The sequence below is a fragment of the Zingiber officinale genome, chromosome 8B (genome assembly GCF_018446385.1).
Source record: "Zingiber officinale cultivar Zhangliang chromosome 8B, Zo_v1.1, whole genome shotgun sequence".
Lineage (NCBI taxonomy): Eukaryota > Viridiplantae > Streptophyta > Magnoliopsida > Zingiberales > Zingiberaceae > Zingiber > Zingiber officinale.
In genome coordinates this window covers 104696823-104724811 of record NC_056001.1, presented here as the reverse complement: position 1 = coordinate 104724811, position 27989 = coordinate 104696823, and the positions used below count along the sequence as shown (strand labels likewise).

At 42.1% G+C, this 27989-nt stretch overlaps 1 protein-coding gene across 1 annotated transcript; it reads left to right on the top strand.

The window, feature by feature from the left end:
- On the top strand, window positions 1-27836 carry LOC122014126 (insulin-degrading enzyme-like 1, peroxisomal). Its single transcript, XM_042570311.1, has 14 exons — window positions 1-199; window positions 289-292; window positions 1412-1553; window positions 1664-1759; window positions 1837-2026; window positions 3566-3627; window positions 4749-4853; window positions 19039-19240; window positions 19321-19529; window positions 25110-25234; window positions 25311-25362; window positions 25441-25527; window positions 27179-27301; window positions 27379-27836. Exons 1-14 carry the CDS (start codon window positions 1-3, stop codon window positions 27628-27630), a joined length of 1848 nt encoding a protein of 615 aa, XP_042426245.1. The 3' UTR covers window positions 27631-27836.
- Window positions 27837-27989: the final 153 nt, after the last annotated feature.

Sequence of the window (27989 nt, the reverse complement as noted above, 5' to 3'; positions counted from 1 at the left end):
ATGGCGGTAGGAGCATCGGAAATAGAGATTTTGAAGCCCCGTTGCGACAAACGAGAGTACAGGAGGATCGTCCTCGCAAATTCGCTGGAGGCACTCATAATCAGCGATCCCGAAACTGATAAGGCGGCCGCTTCGATGAATGTCTCAGTTGGCTCCTTTAGCGATCCTGATGGCCTCGAGGGTTTGGCTCATTTTCTCGGTAAGGGTTTGATGAATTTATCTTTCTCTTCGAAAGTATCCTTAAATTTCTTCAGGCACATCAATATGTCGATGGCAACAATCCGGCAGGCAGGTTTTGGTTGAAGTCTGCTGCGATTTGAATTTATCAAGCTAGTGAAATACTGGATTCAGAGTGAGAGGCATATAAAATATAAAATATAGGAGCCACAATTTACCCAAAAATCATGTGGAAATGAGTCCAATAGTTTTTCATGATTCCAATGCTGCTAGAAGTTTTTTTGGCTTACATCATTCTTGTTAGATGTCTCACTTAAAATTTTGTAGATTAAATTTAACTGTCATCTTTTGCTATGGAATTATTTTATACTTCTCATTTAGCCAAAAAAAATTGTAGTTTGATTAATGCCATGTAGTTTATAATTTAATTTAGCCAAAAAGTTTGTAATTTAGAATCTACAAGTAGTACAACAAATTTTCTAAACTCTTGAAGAAATATTAGTTTTGTATAATTGCTGCTTGTTCTTTCACTAAATTTCACAAACTATTTCTTTGACGGTGATTGCTGTGCGGACGAACCTATTTGATCAATAGAATAATTTTTGTAAGCTTTTAGTTAGTAGGTTTTGACAATGTATTCTATGTAAGCTTTTTGGCTAATGTCACTCCCCAAGTTCAGATGAAAATAAATTGAGAACTGCATTAGAACTTAATGGTCGTAAAAAGTGTCTAAACCCTATGAGCATCAGCATGTTTTTTATTCATATTTAGATGGCGAAAGGAAAACATTTATAGGGAATAGGGTTATGGTATAACCTGTCATATTTTATATTTTACAGATTAGAATGTTTGTCATGAAACAGCATTAAAATAATAATGTAGTAGAGTCTATGATGAATTTGCTGAGATACTAGAAAAGCCAAAATTAATACTATTACTATCCAGAAGCAACTAAGTGTACCAAAGAGAAGCTAGATGATATAGTATGCACATTTCAATGATCATCACATGTTATGTTCTATAGTTAGACAAGTTACAATGGTAGAGGAAGACCAAAGGAAACTCTAATTCACATACTGTGACATGATTTAAGAGATTTGAGTGGTATAGCCTTTCATAGAGAACAATGGAGGGATAAGATTCACATGGCCAACCTTGATAATTGGGACTAATATGGTTGTTGAACTATGATTATAAGTTATTTTGTTGCTTAAATGTGTGATGCTAAAATTAGAATAATTAGCATTCACCTAATGCTCGGTATTCATTTCAGAATGTTCTGGGAGTCTAAAAACTTTGAAGGATGTACAGACTCAGTTGAGCCTTGGTATGGCACCTCTTACAGTGTTGAAAAAGTCACAGTTTCTATTATCAAGGTTCAATCCAGTGACTAATTTCACATCTTTTCCGTTGTTTGTACCTTTCTTTTTCTTTCCATTTATTGAACTATAAATATGAGCTAATTCAATTTAAGACATTTTCTTAGCATTGGATAGCAAAAGCTCCTGAAGTTGATTTGCATCTTCCAAAACAAAATGTATTCATTCCATCAGATTTGACAATAAAAAATGCTCAAGAGAAGGTACAGCACCATAACCTCAATAACCTTTTAGTAAATTATTTGTCAGTTTAGCAATAACATATTATGTTCCTTAGCAGGTTAAGTACCCCATTCTCTTAAGGACGTCAAGTTTCTCAAGATTGTGGTATAAACCTGATACCATGTTCTCGATGCCTAAAGCTTACATCAAAGTTGAATTTAATTGCCCACCCTCGATTGTTTCTCCAGAAGCTGAAGTTCTTACTTATATCTTTACAAAATTACTAATTGATTATCTAAATGAGTATGGTAAGCACCTATTTGACACGTAATTCTGTATACATGTGTACACAAAAATAAATTGGCTTTTACGATTATTATTCACCATATATCTTGCTTGATGTTGCATTTTTGGTGTTCTTTATCTGGTGAAGGAATTGCCATTCTAGCAAAGTACCAAGAAAATTGACACTAGGAGCTTGTGGACCATTATATGCATCCATGATTTAACATGTACTTTTGCTTTGATGTTTACAAGGTTGTGGCTGTTTATTGCTTTGTATGCATTTCATTTTAGATGAAGTTTAAGGGTTGTGGTTATTTACCGTTCTACATGGTTTTTTTACTTTTTAAGTTTTTTTGTACTGGGTAACTAATTTTCTTCTTGATGAGGTGGTTCAAACCAAATTTGACCATGATTAAAAACTGAAAATTAAAGATTAAGATGCCTTCAAATGTTTAGTTAAGGTTGTAGCTCATATGTATCAATCTAACTGATTGCAAGAAAATTTGCCACATGTCTAAAGTTGGAATAGGTAAGAATCATAAGATCAAAAAAAGGCTAGCCCGGTGCATGAAGCTCGTGCCATGTGGGGTCTCGGGGAAGGATCCATTATATGCAGCCTTACCCTGCTTTTTGCAAAAGGCTATTTCCAGGATTCGAACATGTGACCTTTAGGTCACAAAGCAACAACTTTATCGTTGCGCCAAGGCTCCCCTTCGTAAGAATCATAAGATACATATCATTATTGTAGAAAAATGGAATTTTGATAATCAACTTTGCATTAGCCAAATTCTGTTAAGAAATTCAGATACCAAAAGTTAAAAAGATTCTTTTAGGTAACCATTTTAACTAAAATTTGTTTGCATACTGCACCAGATAATTTGGATGGTATTTGGTTTCTTTCACTTGTAGCTCATTTTCTCTGTTAAAATTATAATTTCAATTAATATATTCCCAAAATTTTGGTATGACATAGTTTCCATGATATTAGGAGTTTTATATGAAACTCTTCTCCAGAGTTCTATAAGATAAACAAGAGTAGATAAATGAATCCTATTGGAAGTAAACGAGTAATCTCATAAAGTTTTTGTTTAAGTTATCCAATATTCCTTCTTTTGGTGGAGAAAAATCTAGCACCTAATGGTTTCTCAATGCTTTTCTAGCAAGGAATTAGTGTTAATTAATTCATAATTGTTATGGAGTCAAATCTTTACCCTCTGTTTGTATTCATGAAGGAATAAAACGGCCCAATTAGTGAATTTTGACTAATCAACCTAGTGAATTGTATATGTTGAACGTTAATGTATAAGTAGATAGGTATTCAGGGCCTTATGTGGACAATTATCTGAAGGCTTGATTGAGTATTGGAAGATTTTGTATCATAGATTTCTAGTATCTAAAATATGTACTCTAGCGATTGCATTGAATTGTTGCAACTTGCAAAAATGCATTCCACATATTTCAACTTCTTCCATGGTATACAATAGTAGGTCTGTCATGGGCCTCATGGCTTTACCAATATAAACTGTCTTCTTGCAATGCTATCTCTAATATGATGGTTTCAGCATACTATGCCGAAGTTGCTGGTCTTTACTATGGCATATACAACACTAGCACGGGATTTGAGGTAATTTATTCAACATTTGTTCTTAGTTATCTATGCTGTTTTATAATATTCTCTTATTGCCACTTATTGAAGATATATTTATTATGCTCAGATAGTAGTACTTTTTATCTTAGCATCCTCGTGAATGTGATATTAACTTTTTGTACGTATTTCCTCATTCCCCAACCCCTGTCAATAAACTATGGTCACACCATAGTCATAAAATTCCCTTTAGTTGTTTGGTACTCAATGATAACACAAGTCCTAGAAGTTCTTGTCCATTTTAAACAATCACTTTATTTCTTCATTAATATCTCCCTGATAAACAATATAATCAATATATCTCTATACCTCTACTCATAGAAATTTCATTTTATTATTTTGTTTTTTTGTATAAATGTTTGATTTTATGTTGTTCATCTTAAATATGATTGGTAAGTTTATCTAGTGCTAATATTAATATGAAATTAAGAATTAGAACCGACCACTCTTGATGTACAGTTCGGAGTCATATCTACTTTTGGCTTCTACTTTATGTTTACCCTTGTGTTGTATTTTCAATACTAAGACTTGGCCATGATATCTACAGAATCTGCATAACAAGGCATATTAATATGTCTTGTCATATCTAGTCCAGAATCAACCTTTAGCAATTATACTTTAAGCTCTGTTTGCTTGGATGGAAACTCTGGAGGGGGAGGGAGAAAGGCTCACAAAATTACTTTTTGAGCTTCATCATTCATGTACGTTTTTGTGTCACTTTCCCTTGCCCCCTTGATATATTCCATCCGGTCCCCTTGGGACGGTTCAGTGGCTAGCACATGAGATGCTGCCAACTTGAGGTCCGGGGTTCGAATTTTGGCATAGCCGAGGTAAATGCCTCCCTCATGCGCCAGTCACTATTCCAAGAGCTAGTAACCATCCGTGATTTATCTCCTCCATGTTGTCGTTGGGATGAGTTGACGGGGGCGCTGGGGGCGAGCGCAGTCTCTTTTTGCCAACCTGGTATCTTCCATCCAAGTACAAACATCTTTAATCAAGAAAATATTTTGGTTATCATTTGGTAGACCCAAAGTTTGACATGCATTTTATAGACATCCTTCTTATCTAAATGTGAACTAACATACTGATTGATGGTTTAGGTGATTGTGGTGGGTTATAATGACAAGATGCAAATCCTCTTAGAAACAATAGTTGGTAGAATTGAGCAATTCGAAGTGAAGCCTGACAGATTTTTTGTGATCAAGGTAAGTTTTAATACATTCAAAATTCACTCATCTATCACTACAGATAAGTGATTTTTTTAATCACAATATTGGTTTTTGATCTTTAAATATTACTTCGGTCCAGAAATCCTTGCATTGAACTATTGAGCTCTGAGATATGTTTAAATATCAGACATCATGGTGTGACTTGAGTATTGTACAATAGCAAATAGAAAGTTGTGCTGCAAATATGATTTTATTGTGGTCTACTGTTATAGATGACAGATGTAACGTTAGCAATAAGTTAGTTAAGAATATTGTTACTCTTGATACCCAACCTGTTCAAGTCCGGGTACTCTTTTGTGCTAATCTGAACGTATTCTGTTTTTATCTATTTGATTATTTGCAGATAATATGCAGGTTCAGGTTTATGCTAATTGGAATACGAAGACTTGAATATTATATTATATAATCTATTTTTTGAAAATATTTTTTTAGTTTTTGTTGTTTAGATGATTTTAATAATTAAGCATGATTATAGTATTAAAACTACTGATTTTATTGATGTTTTACATGTGTGTTGCAAAGTTTATCTTTAGTACATATTTAGCAAAAGTTTATATGTTTAGGTGTCAGGGATACCTTTTTGTTTTGGTAATCTTGTTTCCTACCTTACCTATTTCATGTCAATTTCTAGCACCCGACATGTACCCTAATTAAAGAGGTATGGGCAAATTTTACTCAGGTTTTAATGTGCTGGGCATCTGTAAAGTAAATGGGTGTGTGTTCTAATGGAGGATAAAATTGCAGACACTATATCCGTTGCGTCTCTGGTTAGTAATGTGAGACATATCACTACCTAGTTGTTGCTAAATAAAAGATCAGGATTGGAGCACTAGAAATCATGATTTAAAATCTCGAGCCGTGCCGAGGTTTTGGTTCCGGACTGGAATGATACGATTTTGGTACCGTATCATGTTGTAGCAACATAATTTTGGTATTTTTTAAATACAAAATATATTAACTAAAAATAAAAAATTTAATCTAAATATTTTTATATAAAAAATAATATATATAATCCTGTCCGAAAGTCGAGGCGACGGAAGCTGGGGATGTGGCGCTCAGGCTGACCGTGTGTTGACTCTGTGCGACCCTGCAACCACAACTACATCGATGCCGAGCCAAGGAAGGGGCCCCCGACGTTGGCCCTCCGACGCTCAAGTCAGTCACTGACGATATGTGAAAGCAAAGTAACAAACAGTAGCAGCAACAATCGATTCTTGCATACCTCCGCCGAAGCTTAGACCTCCCTTTATATAGGGCTCCTGTAGCGCGCGTGCACGCCTCCAAGACATGCATGCTTTTCGAAGTTTTCCTTGAAAAGATGTAGTAGTAAAGTGTCCCTAACACAATACCTTAATGAACCGAGCATATCTCTGCCGACCTGTCAGCGACGCATGCTTCCAAAAAGATAATATCTAGCTAGCAGTGTCTTTTACTGGGCCGAGCGGGATAGCCACTCAGCTCGGGTTCTTACTTTTTGCTCGGATGAGTGTATTATCTGGCCGAGCGAGAAGGCCGCTCGACCGGTGCTCCCATTGTCCTGGTCCATGAGCCACTATCTGGACGAGCGGGAAAGTCGCTCGGCCGCCCTTCTGTTTCCGTGTAGCTCGGTCGTAAATCCGCTCCGTTCTTATAGCTCTATATAAGGCTGAGCGGGGAAGTTGCTCGGCGTGTCCTTGCAGATACCTAGCAGTCTTTTTGAGCGTCTGAAGCTCGGAACCCCCCGAGCTGTTATGATGTTAGATTGGGTCTTCATTATCCCGATCGGGCGAGCGGGCTCCCCGATCGGCCAGTGGTATAGGGGCGTTTGACCACCTTGACTCTGACCTCCACCGTGGCACTGACCTTCACCATGGCAGCGGGGTGGGGCCTTCCCCCCTTATCACCGCATCACAAGCCTCCCCTTCAAGTCTAGTCGAAGGAGGCTGTAGTCCAACTGATTGGACCAATGTGCGTCGATTTCCTCCCGATCGGCCTTCATCATTGTATGGATTCCGGTCAGGATGTACCCGATCCTCGTCGATCGGCCTACTAAAAGTAGTCGCTCCGTGAAGCATGCTACTTTGATCCGGTCGGGAAAGCAAAGGCTTACACTTAGAAGACTTCTTCCTCCGTTTATCCTGGGCTAACGCAGGTGGGACTAACGCCATCCTAATTTCTTGGGAAGCGTGCAAATCCTTTTTCATTAAGGCAGAGCAGGTTCCCATGCCTATTAATGATGTCTATTAAATACTGACATGTGGGGATCGCCACGTGTCGTCATCGCTATCGCAGCACGCTCGAAGCGACATGCGCTGATGTGACGCTTGGCGGTTTGAATTCAACTGTCGGATCGTCGCCTAGGTTTTCACGACCTAGATCGAACGGCTCCGATCGACCGAGCCCGGGATATATGAGCTCGCTGCCTCGCCACCTTCTCCACTTCTGTTGTCGCGTCCCCGACTTTCATGCTCTTCGGCGATCTCTCGTTTTCCTCCTACGGCGGCCTTGTGCGCGTCTTCTTCGACCATTTCTCTTCCGACGATCTACATCTTCGTAAGCTTCCTTCCTTCCTCACTTGCCTTCGATCTCCGGCTTCTTCCTGTTCTTGGTGACCTTCCAGTGGTCTTTTCACTCTTGCGGTCGCGTTTCTTCCTCCGTTTTTGCTTCTTTTGCAATGGCCAGCTCTTCACAGCCGTCGGACCCCCCTCCTGGACTCTGGTACACCACCATAGAGACCAGGTTTGACGCGGGCGACGCTGAGAGCCTCAAGAACGTTTTTGAGATTTCCCCTGATCACGAGATCATTTTAGCTTCCTCATCCGATCGGCCAAATAAACCGCCGACCGACACCATCTATCTGTTCAGGGACCAATTTGTGGTCGGTCTCCTCTTCCCTATCCATCCCTTCATTGTTGAAGTTTGTAATTATTTCCGTGTTCCCCTTCCGCAACTTGTGCCGAATTCCTTTCGTCTTATGTGCGGCGTCATTGTGTTGTTTCGGCTGCACGACATCCCTCTGACTCCTCGAGTTTTCCACTACTTCGATTACTCCAAACAGTCCGAACTGGGGACCTTTCTGTTTCAGTTTCGGATCGGGCTGGTGTTTTTCGACAAAATGCCGACTTCCAATAAATATTGGAAGGAATACTTCTTTTTTATTCGCCTCCCTGAATGGCCGAGCTTCCGAACCCGTTGGCAAGTCAACCTACCACTTCAACCCGATCTGAAGAAATACAAGAGCCGTTCGGACTACCTCCACGCAGCTTCCATGCTAGCTGATCAGAAGTATCATATTCACAAGTTACTGTTGGAGGGTGTATTATATATCTTTGGCCTGAGTCCGATCCGAGCCTGGCTCCCTGCCAGCCTAGGTAATAGAGCTACTTTACTTGTTCTCTTTGATTCTAATTGGTTTTTCTTACTTTTTTGCAGCCGAAGTCATGCTACGAGCTCGTCTATCCGACCCGACCAAGCTTAAGGATGCAAATCAACGCGGCGGCCGCTGAGGAACTAGCGAGCCGTGGCCTCCCTTCGGTCGGCTCGCAAGAAGACCCGCATGCTGCAGACGCAGCAGCTCCCGCGGTGACGAGCGGGGCCACCGCTAGCCGAACGCCCAGCCTCGAAGTGGTTGGCGGAGCGCTCCCTCCACCGGCGCAACTCCCTCCTGCCCAGGCTGAAGGCTGCGGCTCGTCTGGCGAGCCTCTCATAAGGCGCAAGAGGCGCCGAGCGAAGACTCCCTCTCGCTCCGCTACTTCTGCCGTGGGGGCCGCTGAGAGGGTCGAGACATCGACCCCCACTATTCCAGAACTTGAGGAGGCACCCTCATTCGATCAGACTCCCTCCTTCGTCGGCCCCCGCTTTCTTGCCACCGCCCTCCCAACCATCGAGGGTGCTGAGGTCGGGCATTCGCCCAGCGACCGCATCCCGTGCCTCCGGTCGAGCGGCTTCGGCTCATTCTGCTCTGAGCAACAGACGCTCCGTTACAGCGGTCCTTTATCTGCCCACGAAGCATTACAGCGAGCTGAGTGCTCAATTGAGGACCCCCGAACATCAGATCATCATCCGGGGTCCGCTCGCCCAGGTCTGTGAGGAGGCGAGAGCTCGCGTCGCGGTGATGCCTCCGAGCGCGCTAGCCAACAGTCACACTCAAATGGCCACCAGGGTGAGTATTTTAATCGTAAATTCTTGGTTTACCTTCGCTCGGCACTGACCTGTTTCCGCTTGTCCTCAGTACTGGATGAAGAGCCTGACCATGTGCCACAGGCTTGCTTTTTTGGAAGATGAATTCAAGAAACTTCGAGTCTCGAGCGACCCATCCTCTTCCCAGGGGCCATCGACTGCTGACGTTAATAAGCTGAAGGCCTACCTAGAGGAGGCAACCAAGCTGCTTGAAGCTGAACGGGTGGAAATCGCTGGCCAGGAGGTGATGCTTGAGCGACTCAACAAGCAGGTCAGCGCCTTCGACAAGAAGATCGAGTCGGCTACTGCGAGAAAGAATCGAGCCATCGCCGACTTAGAATTGAAGAATCAAGAGGCCCGGTCTCTCTCTCAGAAGTTGAAGGAGGCCGAGGATTTTCTGGTGACTGAGCGAGACAGCCGCTCGGCCGAAGAAGCCTCTCTATGGGGAAAGCTAAAAGCTGCTGAGGATGAACTGATAGCTTCTCGAGCAGCTTTGAAGACATACTAAGAGGCCGAGTCGAGTCAATTTGAAGCGCTGAAGCAAGCTTACCTCCGCTCGGACGCCTTTAATGATAACCGGCTTCTTCATTTTTTCGAGCTGGCTATCGACGGGACACTCGCTCAACTCCGGGAAGGCGGCCACATCCCCGCCACTCTGAAGGACAACGTCATCAGTCACAGCAAACTGAACGACTCGCTGCCTGTTGACGTTTTGGATTATCTCGAGTGAGGTTGAGCGCCTGTTCTGTAATCATCTAATGTAAGCCTTTTTTAAGTTGTAATGAATGCTTGCCGCTCGGCAAGGCTTTTCTTTAGCAATACTTTTATGCAAACGTCCATCCTTTCGGCGAATCATTTATCCTTGTAGTTTCGACTCCCCCCTGTTCATGTCCCCTGATCGGGCCTACAAGCTGGGATCCGGTGGTTTCAGGGCTACCCCTATTCGCATCATCGTTCGGTGTTTTCCCGGCTTGGGTTTAGCGTCGCTGTTTCATGGCTCGCCGGGACCCATGTTTAAGGTCGTTGCTCGATGATTTGGGGAAGATTCGTGTTTAAGGTTGCTGCTCGACTGTTGCAGTTCTGCATTTAACGTCGCCGCTCGACGATTTGTTGAAGACTAGGGTTTAAGGTCGCCGCTCGATCGTTGGTGGAGACTAGGGTTTAAGGTTGCCGCTCGACTGTTGGTGGAGACTAGGGTTTAAGGTCGCCGCTCGATCGTTTGCGGAGACACGCGTTTAACGTCGTCGCTCGACAATTTGATGAAGACTCGAATTTAAGGTCGCCGCTCGACCGTTGGCGGAGACACACGTTTAACATCGCCGCTCGATGATTTGATGAAGACTCGAGTTTAAGGTCGCCGCTCGACCGTTGGCGGAGACACGCGTTTAATGTCGCCGCTCGACGATTTGATGTGTCATTCGGCATATAGCTTATAAATCTTTTATTTTGACCCTGCATTCAGAGAGGACGTATAAAAATGTATAAATACACTTCTACACTTGCACACCTCTCAACCGGCCTAATAGGGTTGGAGATGGTTTGCGCTCCATGGTTGTTCGAGCCGCCTTCCCGTCTCGTCCTCCAGATAATAAGCACCCGAGCGGAGCTTTTCCACAACCTTGAAAGGCCCTGCCCAGGGGGCTTCGAGCTTGGTGACGTCCTCAATTGGCTTGACTTTCTTCCAAATGAGGTCGCCAACCTGGAAGGACCTCGGGATCACCCTCCGGTTGTAGGTTTGCTTCATCCGCTGTCGATAAGCCATCAGCCGAACGACTGCTTTGGCGCGCGCTTCGTCTACCAAGTCCAACTCCAAAAGCACGTTGCCTTCATTATAATGCTGCACCCGATCGGTCTCTAATCCGATCTCGACGGGGACGACCGCTTCGTCGCCATACACCAGGTGGAATGGGGTCAGGCCAACCCCCACTTTCGGCATCGTGCGGAGGGCCCACAGCATGCTTTGGAGCTCATCGACCCAGCTGGCTCCCATATGGTCGAGCCAAGCGTGCAAGACTTATAGGATTTCCCGATTGGTGACTTCTGCTTGCTCGTTGCTCTACGGATAGGCCACGGAAGTGAAAGTCTGCTGGATACCATATCCTTCGCACCACCCCCTAAGCCTCTGACCGGCGAATTGTCTTCCATTATTTGAGACGAGCCGGTGAGGGATGTCGAGCCGGCAGATAATGTTCTGCCATACGAACTTCATGACCATTTGCTCAGTTATCTTGGTTAGGGGCTCGACTTCGACCTATTTGGAGAAGTAGTCCACCACGACGACCAGGAACTTTCGCCGACCGGTTGCCATAGGGAAAGGTCCGACGATGTCCACGCCTTCATCTCCTCGGTGGGTCGGTGCGAGATGTTGTGATACTTTTGACAGGACAGACACGTGGCCACCGTCCGAGCGACATCTTGCTGGAGGGTTGACCAAAAATATTCGGCCAGTAGTATCTTCCTTGCCAATGATCGACCGCTCGGATGTTCTCCGCAAGATCCCTGATGCACTTCTTCCAATATGTAATCGGCGTCTTCCGATCCGACGCAGTTGAGCAAAGGTTGTGAGAAGACTTTCTTGTACAACTGGTCTCCGATTAGAGTGAATCGCTCGACCTTTTTTCTTAATAACCGAGCCTCCTCCTGATTAGATGGGGAGCTCCCGATTGTAAGAATTCTATTACTGCTGTCCTCCAGTCGTTCAGGAAAGTGAGTCCTTCCATTCGATCGATGTGTGCCACCAAAGAGGTTTTCTCGATCGGCCGCGACATGACAATCGGCGACAGCGAACTGGCTAATTTAGCCAATTCATCTGCAGTCTGATTTTCCGATCGGAGGATCTTCTGTATAACGACCTCTTGAAAGTTGACCTTCAGTTTTTCGAAGGCCTTTGCGTAGAGCTTAAGTCGGATGCTGCTTATCTTGAACGTTCAGGACAACTGCTGAGCGGCCAACTGAGAATCCGAATAGATCAAGACTTTGACTGCTCCGACGTGCCGAGCGGCTTGTAAGCCGGCTATTAGCGCCTCGTACTCTGCTTCGTTGTTGGTGGCCTTGTAGTGCAGCCGAACGACCAACTGTATCCGATCTTCTTGCGGGGAGATGAGTAGTATGCTGATGCCGCTCCCCTATCGAGTGGACGAACCATCCACATATATCCTCCAAACGGCTTCTGGCTCTGGGCCCTGTACCTCGGTGACGAAATCCGCCAAGGACTGTGCTTTGATGACAATTTGGGGTTGATACTGGATGTCGAATTCGCTGAGCTCCGTTGTCCATTTAATTAGCCGTCGAGACGCCTCGGGATTGAGAAGGACTCTTCCCAAGGGACTGTTGGTCATCACAATTATCGAGTGAGCGAGGAAGTACGGGCGAAGCCTCCGAGTGGCGAGCACTAAAGCATAAGCCAGTTTCTCAAGACCGGTGTAGCGGGACTCAGCATCTTTTAATATGTGACTTAAAAAGTACACTGGTTGTTCCTCGCCACTTTGCTTAACTAATGCCGAACCGACCGCATGCTCTGTAGACGACAAGTAGATCTGCAGCGGTTCGCCTACACAGGGCTTAGCTAATACAGGCAGGGTGTTGGGATACTCCTTGAGCTCTTCAAACGCCTGATCGCACTCCTCATCCCACTTGAATTTGGTCGCTTAGCGCAGTATCTTGAAGAACGACAAACTTCGATCGGATGACTTTGAGATGAAGCGGGATAGTGCTGTGATCCGACCGTTGAGACGTTGTGCCTCCTTCAAATTTCGAGGCGATGGCATGTCTTGCAATGCTTGTACTTTGCTAGGGTTTGCCTCGATGCCCCGCTCGGTGACGATGTAGCCAAGGAAGCACCCACTTTTCTCGTCAAACAGACACTTACTTGAGTTTAACTTTATCCCATAAGTCTTGAGTGTCCGACAGGTCTCCTCAACATCTGCACATAGGTCAGCCGTTCGGAGGGATTTTATCAATATGTCATCTACATATACTTCCATATTACGGCCGATCTGTCGTCGGAACACTTTGTTCATTAGTCTCTGATAAGTGGCTCCGGCGTTGTTGAGTCCGAACGGCATGACATTGTAGCAATACGTCCCGTCAGCCGTAATGAAGCTAACCTTTTTTTGATCTTCGCCGGCGAGCGACACTTGATGTTAACCCTGGTAGGCGTCTAGCATGCAGATTAACTCGCATTCCGTAGTGGAGTCCACTATCTGGTTGATCTGAGGCAGCGGGTAGAAGTCCTTCGGGCATGCCTTGTTCAGATCACGGAAGTCGATGCAGACTCGTCATTTGTTACCTGGTTTAGAGACGAGGACGACGTTGGCTAGCCAACTTGGGAATTGCACTTCCCTCACGTGTCCGGCTTGCAACAACTTTGCTACCTCCGTCCAGATGATCAGGTTCTGCTCGGCGTTGAAATCCCTTTTGCGTTGCTTTACCGGACGAGCGTCCGATCAGACATGTAGCTCATGCTGAGCTACGCTTGGGGAGATCCCAGGAAGCTATTGCGTTGACCACGCGAACATATCATGGTTTTGTTGGAGACATGCGACCAACTCCGCCTTATGCTCGGCTCCCAGATTCGCAACTGTGAAAGTAGTTGCCCCCGCTCGGCGAGGATGGATTTGGACTTCCCCTTTCTCTTCATAGACTAGGGCAGGAGGTTTTTCAGCAATCGTATTCACCTCCAGTTGTGGAGTCTTCCGGGCGGACCTAGCTTCGGTTTTGACCATCTCGACGTAGCAACGTCGAGCGGCCAGTTAATCGCCCTTGACCTCCCCTACCCGGTCGTCCACCGGGAACTTGATCTTCTGGTAGTAGGTAGAGACTACTGCCCGGAACTCATTGAGGGCCGGTTGACCCAGGATGACATTGTAGGTTGAGGGGGCGTATACCACGATGAAGTTCGTGGTTCTGGTTCTCTTGAACAGCTCCTCTCCGAGCGATATGGCCAACTTGGTCTGGTCGATTGGCAAAACCTCGTTGCCGGTGAACCCATACAGTTGGTCGTCATTGGTAGCAGCTTGCCCCGGTTGATCTGCAGCTGGTCGAACGCCTTCTTGAAAATTATGTTCACCGAGCTTCCTGTGTCAACAAAGATACGGTGAATGGTATAATTAGCGATCATCGCTCGGATGATCAAGGCGTCGTCGTGAGGGATCTCGACTCCTTCCAAGTCTAAGGGTTCAAAGCCGATCTCGGGCCTGTTCGCCCCTTCCCGGCTGCATCCTACTGTATGGATCTCCAGTCGCCGCACGTACGACTTCCGGGCTCGATTGGAGTCGCCTCTGGTCGGACCGCCGGTGATGATGCTTATCTCTCCCCGGGCGGCATTACTTCGATTCTTTTCCTCCGAGCGGAGGGCCTACTTCGGTCGTCTAGGCCCCGGGAAGGCTTAGCGTGCTCTCTTCGTTGGTGCTGTCGCTCGGGCGATCTTCCTGCATCCTGCTGCCCAGCAGATTAACGCCCGTGCCGTCAATCGGGAGAGGGAGACCGATGGCGGTAGCTTCGCTGAGCCGGTCGACTAATGATAGGCGCCAATCCTTTGCAGTCGCATGTGTTGTGCGACACGGACTGGTGGAAAGAGCAAAACATAGGTGTCCATACCTTGCCCTTTAATGCTTTCGGTCGGCCGGAAGCGATATGTTGCACGATATGTGCCCTTGTCTCCTGATGTGGCCGTCCTCCTTCGGCTCTTGACCCCTTGGGTGGCTGGTGGTTGCTCGCCGGTCGGCGTTCGGTCGGTGCCGAGGGCTCGGCTAGCGGTCTCCTTCCTTCTAGCCGCTTAGGCTTCTTCCACGTTGATCTACTCATTAACCTTTTTAAGCATGTGATCATAATCCCTGGGCGCTTCCTTATGAGCGATCGGAAGAAATCTCCCTCGACGAGCTCTTGAGTGAATGCATTCATCATGGTCTCAGATGAGACCGAAGGGATATCCATGGCTATCTGATTGAAACGCTGGATATAGGCTCTGAGTGTCTCCTTGGATCCTTGCTTCAAGGAGAAAAGGTTGACGCTTGTCTTTTGGTAGCGCCGACTGCTGGCAAAGTGGTGCTTGAAAGCCGTTCGGAAGTTCTTGAAGCTACGTATTGAGCCGTTCGGAAGCCTTCTGAACCAGCATTGCGCCGAGCCGGAAAATGTGGTGAGGAAGACTCGACATTTCACTCCATCCGTGTACTGGTGGAGTGTGGCTTCATTATCGAACCTATCCAGATGATCATCTGGATCAGTCAACCCGTTATAGGATCCGATCGCTAGTGGGGTGTAGTGCTTAGGGAGAGGATCTCGTAATATGTCCTCGGAGAACTGGCGGTTGACCCGCTCGGGAGATGCATTACCCCGAGGCGCCTTGCCCTTCTATGCGTCCTGAATGGGTGCTTCGTCCGAAGAAGATCCCCGCTCTTGGTTAGCTTGGGCTATCTCTGAGGGTGTTTGGAACAATGCCCAATGAAAAGGTATAGGCGCGGGTGGTTCCTCTCTATAAGTGTCGGTTGGCAATCTATTCTGCCCCCAGATAGAGAGTTGCTCCGGACGATCCTCCTGTGTTGCTCGGTCTCCTGCTGCGGACGTTGCTTGTTGCGCTTGCCGATCGGCTAGTGCCTTCTGTTGTTGCTTGACTATTTTCTGCGCTCGGGTTTGCACGAGCAAGTCGAGCTCTTCTTGGGTGAGTGTCACTGTGTGAAGTCGTCCAGCGTCTTTCATCCTCTTGGCTCGGATTCAGGTTGTGTTCCCACAGACGACGTCAAATATGATCCAGTCTGAAAGTCGAGGCGACGGAAGCTGGGGATGTGGCGCTCAGGCTGACTGTGTGTTGACTCCGCGCGACTCTGCAACCACAACTACATCGGTGCCGAGCCAAGGAAGGGGTCCCGGCATTGGCTCTCCAACGCTCAAGTCAGTCACCGGCGATATATGGAAGCAAAGTAACGAATAGTAGCAGCAATAATGAATTCTTGCATACCTCTGCTGAAGCTTGTACCTCCCTTTATATAGGGCTTCTGTAGCGCGCATGCACGCCTCTCAAGATGTGCACGCTTCTCGAAGCTTTCCCTGAAAAGATGTATCAGTAAAGTGTCCCTGACATAATAACTTAATGAGTCGAGCATATCTCTGAAGTCTGAAGTGACAGTGAAAGCTTCCGCTATACGATCTTTTGTCTGAATTAGCCGTCTGAATTAGCCGCTAACCATGCTGTCTCCGCCCATGTTGCCTGTCAGCGGCGCATGCTCCTAAAAACATAATATCCAGCTAGCAGTGTCTTTTACTGGACCGAGCGGGATAGCCGCTCGGCTCGGGTTCTTACTTTCTTCTTGGATAAGTGTATTATCTGGTCGAGCGAGAAGGCCGCTCGACCGGCGCTCCCACTGTCCTGCTCCATGAGCCACTATCTGGACGAGCGGGAAAGCCGCTCGGCCGCCCTTCTGTTTCCGTGTAGCTCGGTCATAAATCCGCTCCGTTCTTATAGCTCTATATAAGGCTGAGCGGGGAAGCCGCTCGGCGTACCCTTGCAGATACCTAGCAGTCTTTCTGAGCATTGGAAGCTCGGAAGCCCGCCGAGTTGTTATGATGTCGGATCGAGTCTTCATTATCCCGATCGGGCGAGCGAGCTCCCCGATCAGCCAGTGGTATAGGGGCCAGTGGTATAGGGGTGTTTGGCCACCTTGACTCTGACTTCTACCGTGGCACTGACCTTCACCATGGCAGCGGGGTGGGTCCTCTCCACCTTATCACCGTATCAAAAAAATATATATATATATATATTAAATTAATGGGTTAATGATATTAGGCTATAGTTAAGCCTATTTAAATTATCCCAATCATAGTTAGGAGTTGATTAAAATTATTAACAAAGGTTATTTGGTTATATTAAAACCTTCCCCTGGCTCCCACCTTGTTTCGGCTAGTGCGATGCGTTCGGAGGTGTTGCGCAGGCTCGATGAAGCATCCGGAGGCATCGTCGGGCCAACACAATGCATCCATGGGGCCTCGGGGCATGCCAGCACCGGACGTAATGTTTCGTCCACGACACAAGATTTTAATCCAAGCTTGAAATGACTCGTGACATTGTGATTTTAATGGGAAATAAAAAAACTGGTTTTCTCTTATGTTTCCTATGGATGATTGAATGAGTCATCAAACAAGATTAGCTTCTACCACTAGGGATTTACACAGTACAAGATTTTAATCCATGCTTGAAATGACTCATGACATTGTGATTTTAATGGGAAATAAAAAAACTGGTTTTCTCAGATGTTTCATATGGATGATAGAATGAGTCATCAAACAAGATTAGCTTCTACCACAAGGGAATTACACAGTACATTAATTGATCAGGAGAATTTAACAGTTTACTTCATTAGAAGCTAATGGGTAGGATAGTAAACCGAGGGATTAGGAGAATTTGTATAATTTTTTTCTTGGCAACTAGTGGATTATGGAGAAATCTTCAACTGGATGCATTTAATACCTAAAATATACATTAAATAGGTATATTTCTGGATAAGACTTCAAGAATTTTATTCTAGAGGCATGGAGAATTAGTCAGATTCCAACAATGTGTAGCTTCTAGGAAAAGTGATAGCATGTGAGATAAATTCTTAGACCCGAAAAGGATTGGTTTTACATACTGATTTCCCCTACTAGCTGACACATTTTGCCTGGTGATCATGTTAAAGAAAACAAACAATGGTTAATTATTAGGATAGTATCCTTTTGAAATTGGAAAAATAATTGATATCTACAACTCCTGCAGCACAGGAAAGTACAATCATAAATATGAAGGAATTCCCATTTTCATATGAATCATGGAGGAATGCTTGTTGCCACAGGTTGGCGCAGTTGATATTTGCATGGGTAGTTGCTCCAATAGGTTTTGGCATCAATTCCAAGCGAGTTCAAAATGCCTCGCTGGTCCTGACCTCCTCATGCAAAGGGCCGTTTCGCTAGGGCAAATGTCCCCCGTGATTTACGTCATTCCAAAGAGTGTGGGGCCGCACTGGAGGGGCCGCTTAGGTGACGACTTCACCTTTCCTCCAATGGAGGAATGCTATGAAAATTTTCATTAGAAAATTTGTTGATCGCTGTAGTACATGGTATAATAATATTTGAACCTAGCCACATGTAGGCTGTACGTCCATGGTATATGTTGCTTGCAAAATCCTGTTTTGATTGATGAGAGAGGAGAAATACCTGTGAGATTAGTAAGTCAATCTGTGAAAACTTTAGTAATAAATAGATGGACTGATTGCACCAAAGAAGTTGGTTTCTTGAGTGGTAATATTCAACAAGAATAAAACATAGGCTGTGTCCAGACTTCGCAGAACTAAAATATGGTTGTGAAAGTTGAGATTGTGATTTCAACATTATATGTTCCTTAGATAGGAAAATGTACTTTAAAGACAATTTTGACAAGAAATATGCTTTATGGAACAGAATGTTGGTGTACAAAAAATATTCTTGCAAAAGGTTAATGAAGTCGAATTTGATTCACAAGTTTACCAGGAAAATTATAACAAAAATGTTGTTGTTTAATAAACTATAAGAAAAATTGTCCGCCTTTTGTAGGAGGCTTGTTCTTCATTCGTTCCATCTTATCTATCCACTTTGACATTTCCATCTTCCCTAGGTAGAGTCATGTAGATTTCCAAAGGTAAAGTTCTATAACATGAGAAAGTTTGAAAGATATGGAAACATGTGACTGCTAGTTGATTGGTTGAAAGTAGTATCAAACAAAAAAAAAGAGGCATCTGTGCTCAGAAAAAAATTTACTAATTTATCGCGTATGATCATTGATTTGTTTTTTCAAAAAAAGGATAAAGTATATATGACTTTTTCTTGCTTTGCCTATTTTGTTGAATGTTCAGATTCATAAACGGACAATTAGTTCATTTTTCTACGTGTTTATGAGCATTACAGTTCGTACCTTTATGGTTCTTTGATGATGATGCTCATTTATTTATTTGGCTGTTCTTCACCGAAACTTACATCGTATTTGCTTCATATTAATTAGGAGTCTATTACCAAAGAGTATGAGAACTTCAAATTTCAACAGCCATATCAGCAAGCATGGCACTATTCTTCATTATTGCTGGAGTCCAACACTTGGCCTTTGAATGAAAAACTTGAAGCTCTCCTACATCTAGAACCAGATCATCTTTCTAAATTCTCAAACATCTTATTGGAAAAGGCATTTTTAGAATTCTATACTGCAGGTAAGCATTAGTCATGAAGGTAAAAATATCAATCTTCCTATTAATTTTCATGTATCATGTTATTTATCATTTTATTGTAGGAAACATCGAACCAAGGGAAGCAGATTCAATTGTTCAGCGTATTGAGGACGTATTGTTTAAATCTACTCATCCTAAGTGCAAACCTCTTTTCCCATCCCAGCATCTTGCAAACCGAATTATAAAGCTTGAAGAAGGTTTACGTTACTACTACCCTGCTGAAGTCTTGAATATTAAAGATGAAAATTCTGCTCTGATCCACTATACTCAGGTATCTTTCTTCATTCCTTTTGTCAGGTTTTAGGCTGTTGTTAGTTCATGCAGTCTCTTCATGCTTTATGTCATTTAAGGAAAAAGTGTTTGTTTTCTTAGTGTAATTATTAATATCAAATATGTCAATCATAGTGAATAATTTTTCTTAATATCCTAGAAATATAACATCAGATATGTCAGTGGTAGTGAATAATTTTGCTCAATATCCATGAACAAGAATTAGTTTTGCTTAGACACAAGGGAATTCCTCATTCTAGAATACTATGACACAGGATGCTTTTCCGTAGTTCTAAAGATATCCCACAAAATTCACCTTATCAGCAGCTGAGCAATCAAAACTTATCTAATTTTTTTTCCCAGTTATCATCCTTGACATAAAGTTGCAATTTGATAGACTATCGGACAGTCCCACAGTAAGAAACTGCAATATGATAGATAGGAGGAATAATAGATAACTAGGAAAATGAGAACTTGAGATATAGGGGCCAACATAGAAATCATCACTATGATTAATTGCAAACTAGATGAGAGATTGCCAATTTGTCAATGAGCCATGTTTCCACTTATTTCTTGACCATGTTCTCAAGCATGCAAATTACGTTTTATCAGATCATAAAGAATGAACATTCCATCACGTGTCAAAAGTCCAACAATCTACTTGTCTACATTCCTTGCTTCTTACATAACACAATAACCTGGTTCATTCATGGAATATACTGCCTCAATATATGGGGTTGAGGCTAGATAAAGTGTACCAAAAACATAACATAGCTAACGTGGCTAGAACTCATTAATGTAAAAAAAAAACTATTCAACTATCTCTTAATTTGGAGTTTGAAAATAAATAATGCTTAGCCTGTCGCATGGCTTGAAGCAAGAAGTTACCCAAAGCTTAGTGCAAATTGCTCCATTAGAGGATAGAGTTACAATCATCCTTGACATTGTCGCATTAAGAATGAAGTGACAATCTGCCTTTGTATGCTTGGTGTGTTCATGAGAAACATGATTAGTATATGTATCATGTTGCTTTATTGTAAAACATGATTAATGTATATATCATGTAACTTTATTCTCAATGCATAAACGTTTGTTCTGAAATTTGATGCCAAATTCTTCCATCAGAATTCCAAATATTCTCACTTGCAAATAAGTCATAGCTCGATCTATGTAGATAGTGTCATGTGACATATGGGCTAAAGCCCTTGTGATAAACGACGATATAGCACTCTCGCATATATAAATACTTAATCGTGGGTGACTCACGCTACCATGCCTTTATGCACAGTCAGGTTTTGTGTTAAAAGGCTAGGATAAGAGATTCAGTTTTTAATATTTATTTTTGTCATTTATACCTATTGTTAATTTTAAATCTTTATTATGCAATAGTTATTCCACTTTGGGTTTACATATAATTTAATTATGTCATTCTCAAATAATGGTCACTTCGAAGGACTAAGTAGCGATTGAAATACCGTTCTGTGTCGCACAGCACGGACGATTTTTACTGTTTCGTCGATGAACTGAAATCTGCATGTCATGCGTGCGTGTCTCGAGCAGGGAGATGCCTCCGGCGTCATCGGAGGCATTCGTTGGGAGTCAGCATCGCGGGCGATGGTGTCTGCGAGGCTTCGCGACGCGATGGCGGAGCGCGGGACACTTTCGGCGTCGCCGGACATTTCCGATGTCATCGGATGCCTCCGGCACCGTTGTGGGTGCACGGGCATCGCCGACGCGCGGGCATTGCACGCGAATAGGCACGCGGGCGTCGCGAGCGAATAGGCGCGCGGGCGTCGCGAGCGAATAGGCGCGCGGGCGTCGCGACTGCGCGGGCGCGAGGACATCGAGAGTGTTACTGTGCAAATCTAATATTCCTTTAATAAATCAAACAATTTTCATTCCTAAGTGTGATATTTTAAAGAGGTTTTCATAAATCCTATTTAAATTATCCCAATAAAATATAAAAAATTTATTTAAAATTTTAATAAATTTTATTAAATAATATTCTGAAATTGTTTTTAATATTTTTAATTTTATTTATAAATTTTAATTTTTTAAAAAAAAATTCTAAAGAAATTCTAAAAAATTTATAAAAAATATAATAAATCAAATTTATATTCTGATATATATATTTTTAATTTTTTTTTTTTACTATTTTAATGTTTAATTGATATTGTAATTTTTTTACTATTTTAAATATATATTTTTTAAATTATTAAATAAATAAATAGTTAATTTATATAATTATTATATATAAAATAGTATTTTATATTAATTTATATAATTATGATTATTAATCTGGACATTGGAGTTATTGATAGATCAATTTTCTTTAAAGAAAACTTTAATTATTTTTTTAACAATATTAAGTTGTTTAATAATAAAGAACTTATGTAAAATCAATATACAATTTATTTTTAAATTATATATAATAAATATATTTATCTAATAATTACTATATATAAATAAAAAAATATACCGAAATCATATCGGCATGACACGATTTTATACTGAAATTGTATGTTCCAGTTTGAGACCGAAACCTCGGCACGGGTTGAGATTTTAAATCTTGGGACTAACCTAAGTCAATGTTTGACAAATGTTGCACTAATTTAACCATATATTAAAAGATGCTATCTAGATAACAAGAGGGATAAGGATGATGGTGAGCAAGAGGGTGTTTCAAATCATGCATGAACAGGGTGAGAGAATATGATGAGGGGTTGCTCCTAGTTGTACATGAACATGAATGGGGGCAAAATAAGGAATGTGCTCAGTAGCTTTTTTTTGTTAACACGGCCTTCTCTTCACAAGAAGGTGGCAACAAGAGATAAGTGGTGGGGGAGTGGGAAGATAGGACTTCATTAATGAAGGAGGAAGACAACACTCGGGATGTAAGTATGGGCTTTTAGTGGTAAAGTGTTATGTTGCTTCAGATGAGCAACACTCAAGATGGGTCAGTTGCAACAATAGAAGAACCCCAACAAGGTGAGGCAGTGTGAAGGACATGTGAATCTGGCTTTGGATCTATATTCAGCGAACCTACTTCTAATATCAAAAAAATGTGGAACCGCCACATCAGCGGCCCCCCTAGAGCCGGTCCCACGGATATGGAGGGAGGTAAATGCAGGTACACAGGTGGAAAGTGCATAGCGGAGACGTTAACCCCAGGCAATGACACCCTGGGGATCGACCCCTGGACCTTTCAGCCACAGAACCATGCACTCCCCATCTGTGCTACGCCCTGAGGACGAACCTACTTCTAATATCAAGTGTGCACGAGTAGTGTGCCTCATTCTACAGCCATGCCATAAGAGAATAAAAAAAAATGAGAATATGAAAATTGATCCCGTGGTGATCTGGGAGGACCCATTGCCGAGAAGAGTCAACGTTCGGATGGTCGTCAAAGTCAAAAGGTGGTCAGCTAAGAGACTAGCTGAGCCGAAGTCCCCATAGGCCGAGCGGCAGGAGGAGTGTGTGGCAGTGAGGCCAAGTCCATCACCCGATCAGCCTAAAGAGTTCAAGAGAGGTGGGCTGAGTCTAAGACAGGCTGATGAAAGAGAGGCTCGAGCCGATCGGAATAGGTATACCCGTAGGGGGCTAAAAGAGTTGGCTGGCCGGCAGGATAGACTAAAGGAAGCGTCAATAGATTAGCGGATGACATTTAAGAAGGGAAATATGTCTTAACATCCTTTTGGGAGACAATGCCGCCGGCTGACAGCGAGAATGGACAGGAAATCGTACGGAAGAAGATTGCGCCACCTTGGCAGAAAGGCGTCCGCCCCGTTATGGTAAGGTGTCAGGGACCCTTTCTCGATATTAGCTATTGAGGAAAGCTTAGGAAGTCGTATCCGCCCGGGAAGTGTGTAGTCAACCCGTTGAAGTTCTATATAAGAAGAGGAGTGGCTACCCGCGGAGGTACGCGCAGATACGTCTTTGAGCCACACTATTCACTTCTTCATTTTCCTTCATTTCTTCTTCCTGCGGTTGTGTGACTTGATCGTCGGAGGGCCGTCGCCGAGAACCCCCTCCCGGCTTGACACTAACGACTTGTGATTGCAGGAGCAAGGCGTTTCCACCGCACACGAAGATCCACATCAGCGTTATCTCCCGGCAACCGTCCACTCAGCTTCAGGGCAGGATCAAAAATTATTTTATTTCTTTAATAACTAATATGGCATTATAGCATCTTGTACAGGAGTTTACAACAATCTGATCTTGTTAGACTCAAACAAAATAGATTATGAGTTGAAAATAGAGAAAGGAAAAGGAAGTTATTTAAAATTTTCTAATTTATTTGCATCATAAGATCAATAATGTATGGCTTTGTGGAACAGAAACAATTCATTTGTCAATTTGTGTGATAAGATGATCAATACAAGGAAGAGGAAAAGAGACATATTCATAATCATAAACTTAACCTAGTGTATGGAAAATTCACAAGATCGAGACTGATGAAATTTTAGGAAGAAGAAGAAAGCCATTCAATTTTCTTTGCATCTTACCTCCTCACTTTGAAATGCAATGTAATTAAAGCAGAAAAGGTTATATTATATACTACAAAGCTTCAAAGTGCTTTCTTTTTAATTAGTTTTTACCAAATGTAACAAAACTTCCTCTTCCTTTTTATATATGCTCTGATGAATGTTTTGAGTTACTAGTGGCTCAATTCCTAAATATAAGGTTTCAATCCACTGCATATTGTAGTTAAAAAAACTAACAAATGCTTGGAAATTTACTTAGGCATGGAATCAAAGTTCAAAATCTTAAGCCAATTGATATTTTAGTCTTTAACTAAGACGATACTATTTCAGTATGGTGTTGATAGTAAATTGAAGATGGAAAGAGGAAAGAGATGAAGCAAAAAGAAAAAGATAAACAACTACATAGTTCAGTGTTTCTTTTCCATCTGGAACGTTATGATTTTGGCATAATGTTGTATGGAGACAAGCTACAAAATAAAAAAAATAATAACATTGTCCCAATTTTAGCATACTAAGGGATGTCGAGTGTTGACATGAAATAATACTCATTGATATGATTGATACAACAACATCAAGACATTGTCTTGGGGCTGAGTATCGAGTTTTGGTAATGTATCGTAATCATGCATGGTACCAGACTTCAAACCATGCATGGAATTCAGATGAAATGTTCATGTTAAATAATACTTCATTTTTAGTTTCATCACTGCACATCCTAGCATTAACAACTTATATTTTATATAGGCACTGTTCTCCAATAATTGTATTTAATTGAATTTTAGATGACCTTTTTTCACTCTGATGAAAATATGTTTGATGTAATGAATGTGAAGTCAACTTGATATAAAGTTTATGTATTATATCCGTCAGAATCTTTTTTTTCCTTCAGGGAAGGTATTTTATAGTCATGCCTCTGGCTTTGGTTGTAGTTTAAATCATAATCAAAATGTTTCTGCCCTTGTTCAGAAAGCTCATTTTGTCTTTCTTTACCATCAAGAGTGATATGAGACACAAAATATGAAACTGATCATGCTATCATGTTGTATTTTTTTTATTGTGATTTGGAGGATTATGGTTCACATGAATATCATGTGCAGATACATCAAGATGAGATCAAGCTTAATGTTAGACTTCAATTGTTTGCCCTAATAGCGAAGCAAGCAGCATTCCATCAGCTTCGAACAGTTGAGCAACTTGGTTATATAACTGTGCTTACGCAAAGGTATGAAAACTATGTTTTTTACTTGCTCTGTGTAGATTCACTCTTTCATGACTAATAATAGATAATGAACACTCAGGAATGATTCAGGCACAAGAGGAGTGCAAATTATAATTCAATCTTCAATAAAAGTAATTCTGAACTTATGTTCTTTTAGTGTTATGCTTGTTTTCCTTTTCTGTCAGTGATAACTTTTTTTCAACTTTCAGGATCCACCATACCTTGAGGCTAGAGTTGATGCTTTTCTAGAAATGTTTGAAAGTAAACTTCAAGAAATGACAAACGAAGAATACAAGGTTGGTGGCATACATGTTTTCCGACAGATTTCTTACTGCCTTGTATACTTTTCATAGGAAATTAGAATGATTAGATGCATGCGAATACTGGTGCTTAGAACTGCAAATCTTTTAGTCAGGATATAGGGAATTTGCTGTTAACATATTGGAAACTACCGGTTTAATTTGATATTAACTACATGGACATACTGAAGAAGTTTAAGCTTGCTAGTTTTCACATTGCATATTCTTGGAAGAGTATTTATATAAATGAAGTTGATTAAATTATGTATTAAGCTTACTGGTTTTGATTCTTAAGGTTAATTAGATTGCGTAGTTACTTTACTCTCTTAAGGCTAAACAGCATTGCAGCATTATTACTGTTTGTGTATAGTCAAATTTATAAATTAGCAATCCAACTGTCCATGTCGAGACTACGGAAAGTCTTGTTGCTTCTTCTTTTTTAGCCCTTCTGGGATTAATTATCACTATCATTTGCAAGTGAAATAGAGGAATACTCTTGAAAATCTTCTCATTGTAATGACAGAACAGCGAACTTGTACTTTGTAAATCAGGGAGTGGTATAATACTAAGCCATGACACCCAAGTATTTTCGGTTAATTACATCGATTATCCCTCCGTGAGAATTATTCCTATTAATATAATATGCTCTTAAATCTAAACATCATTGCATCTTTATTTACAATTCGTGTGTAGTCAAATTTATAAATTAGCAATGTACCTCTTCATGACTACAGAAAATCTTGTTGCTTAGTGTAACCAACGAGCAGCAAACTTGTACTTTGAAAATGTTCTCACTGTAACCAAAGAGCAGCAAACTTGTACTTTGTAAATCAGGGAGTACTATAATACTAAGCCATGACATCCAAGTATTTAGGGTTGATTACATTGATCATATCCTTCCATAAGAATTATTCCTATTAATATAGGCACATACGGATAAGAATTTGTTTTAGTTGGAACAAACGGCTTGGTTCAGGAATGGTTTAGCATTTGAATATAGAGGTTTGAGATCATCAATCTAGCCAACTATTATAAGTAATTGAAAATATGATCCTGTGACAAATTAGAGAATAGTAGCTCTGGATCCCGTCTATTACTTCTCTAAGAACAATGCATAAGATAGAGGACTAGACACCAAGGTAAGAATCAAACAACACATTGGTGTATAAAGTGTCAGGGCATTGTCCTGCTTTGACATCTGGACTGACAATTGCCAGCTTTACTTGCTCATCAATCTTGTAATTAAATAATGTGAAAGGCCCCCCTGCTTCGATGTGCCAGGTCTCATCACAAGGAATTGATGAATGTGAAGCACCCAGAAGTTGATAACTGAATTGACTGGTTGATTGACCTTATTATATTCATGTAGTTGAGATTTGGAGAGCAGAGCCCCTTTAGTTGCACTTAAAAGTTTCCATCAGGCTGAGGCTGCAGATCCTATGAAGCCTTATTCTTTGATGAATCTGATCTAGATAAGTAATTTCATCAAATGCTTTTACGTTTTTAGATCTTAACGAAATTTTTGGTTTAATTTTCGACCATTTCTTACACTCCCTGATGTTGTGAATTGCCTGATAGATTTCTTGGAATTCTGATTAGCGATATTTATATCACCATTGTTTTAATATGTTAATGGCTCAATTTTCAGAATTACGTTAATGCCCTGATTGATATGAAACTTGAGAAATTCAAGAACTTGTGGGAGGAGTCTGCATTTTATTGGAGAGAAATTGTTGACGGAACTCTCAAGTTTGATAGGGTAGACTCTGAGGTATGGGCTTTGGAAATTGCATTGCGCATCGTTTGTTGACTACTATTGCACCTCTAAGTTCTATGTATGTCTTACAGGTTGCAGCATTAAAGGAACTTGGCAAGGATGAACTGATAGATTATTTCAACAAGTTCATCAAAATCGATTCACCACAAAGAAAAACGCTGTGTGTCCAAGTCTACGGCGGCCCTCAGACTGCTGAATACAAGAAGGTGATACAACAGGAAGATACGCCCAAACTTCATCGGATCAAAGATATATTTACCTTCAGAAGGTCAAGGCCCTTGTTTGGTTCCTTTAAGGGGGGCCTCAGCCTCACGAAACTGTGAGCTCCTTTAAGATGAACAGCAACCACAAAGCCTCCCCATTCGAACCTCATGTTCTCATTTCTTAATCCATTTTCTTGTGATAATCTTATAAACAAGTCGATACCGACTACCAGTCTACCATATAATTTTCCATTCAGATTGCCGCAAGGAATGTAATATACAATGACAAACTCCTTTCCACTCTATCTTATTGTTTCAGGATGCAATTAAGGTATTTACACTACACTTCTCGTATAAGAATAGCTCTTGCTAAGTGGTAATATGTTCTGGGTTTTCCTGCTAGACCACGAATTCTCGAAAAATACAACAATGTGCTCCTATCACAATGAAACTTAGCAAATGAGAGAACAGTATAGAAC

Coding starts and splice junctions, on each gene's coding strand:
- LOC122014126 (XM_042570311.1), top strand. CDS start 1: ATGGCGGTAGGAGCATCGGAAATAGAGATTTTGAAGCCCCGTTGCGAC. Junction 3,628..4,748: donor ACACTAGCACGGGATTTGAG/GTAATTTATTCA, acceptor TTGATGGTTTAG/GTGATTGTGGTGGGTTATAA. Junction 25,363..25,440: donor TAATTCAATCTTCAATAAAA/GTAATTCTGAAC, acceptor TTCAACTTTCAG/GATCCACCATACCTTGAGGC.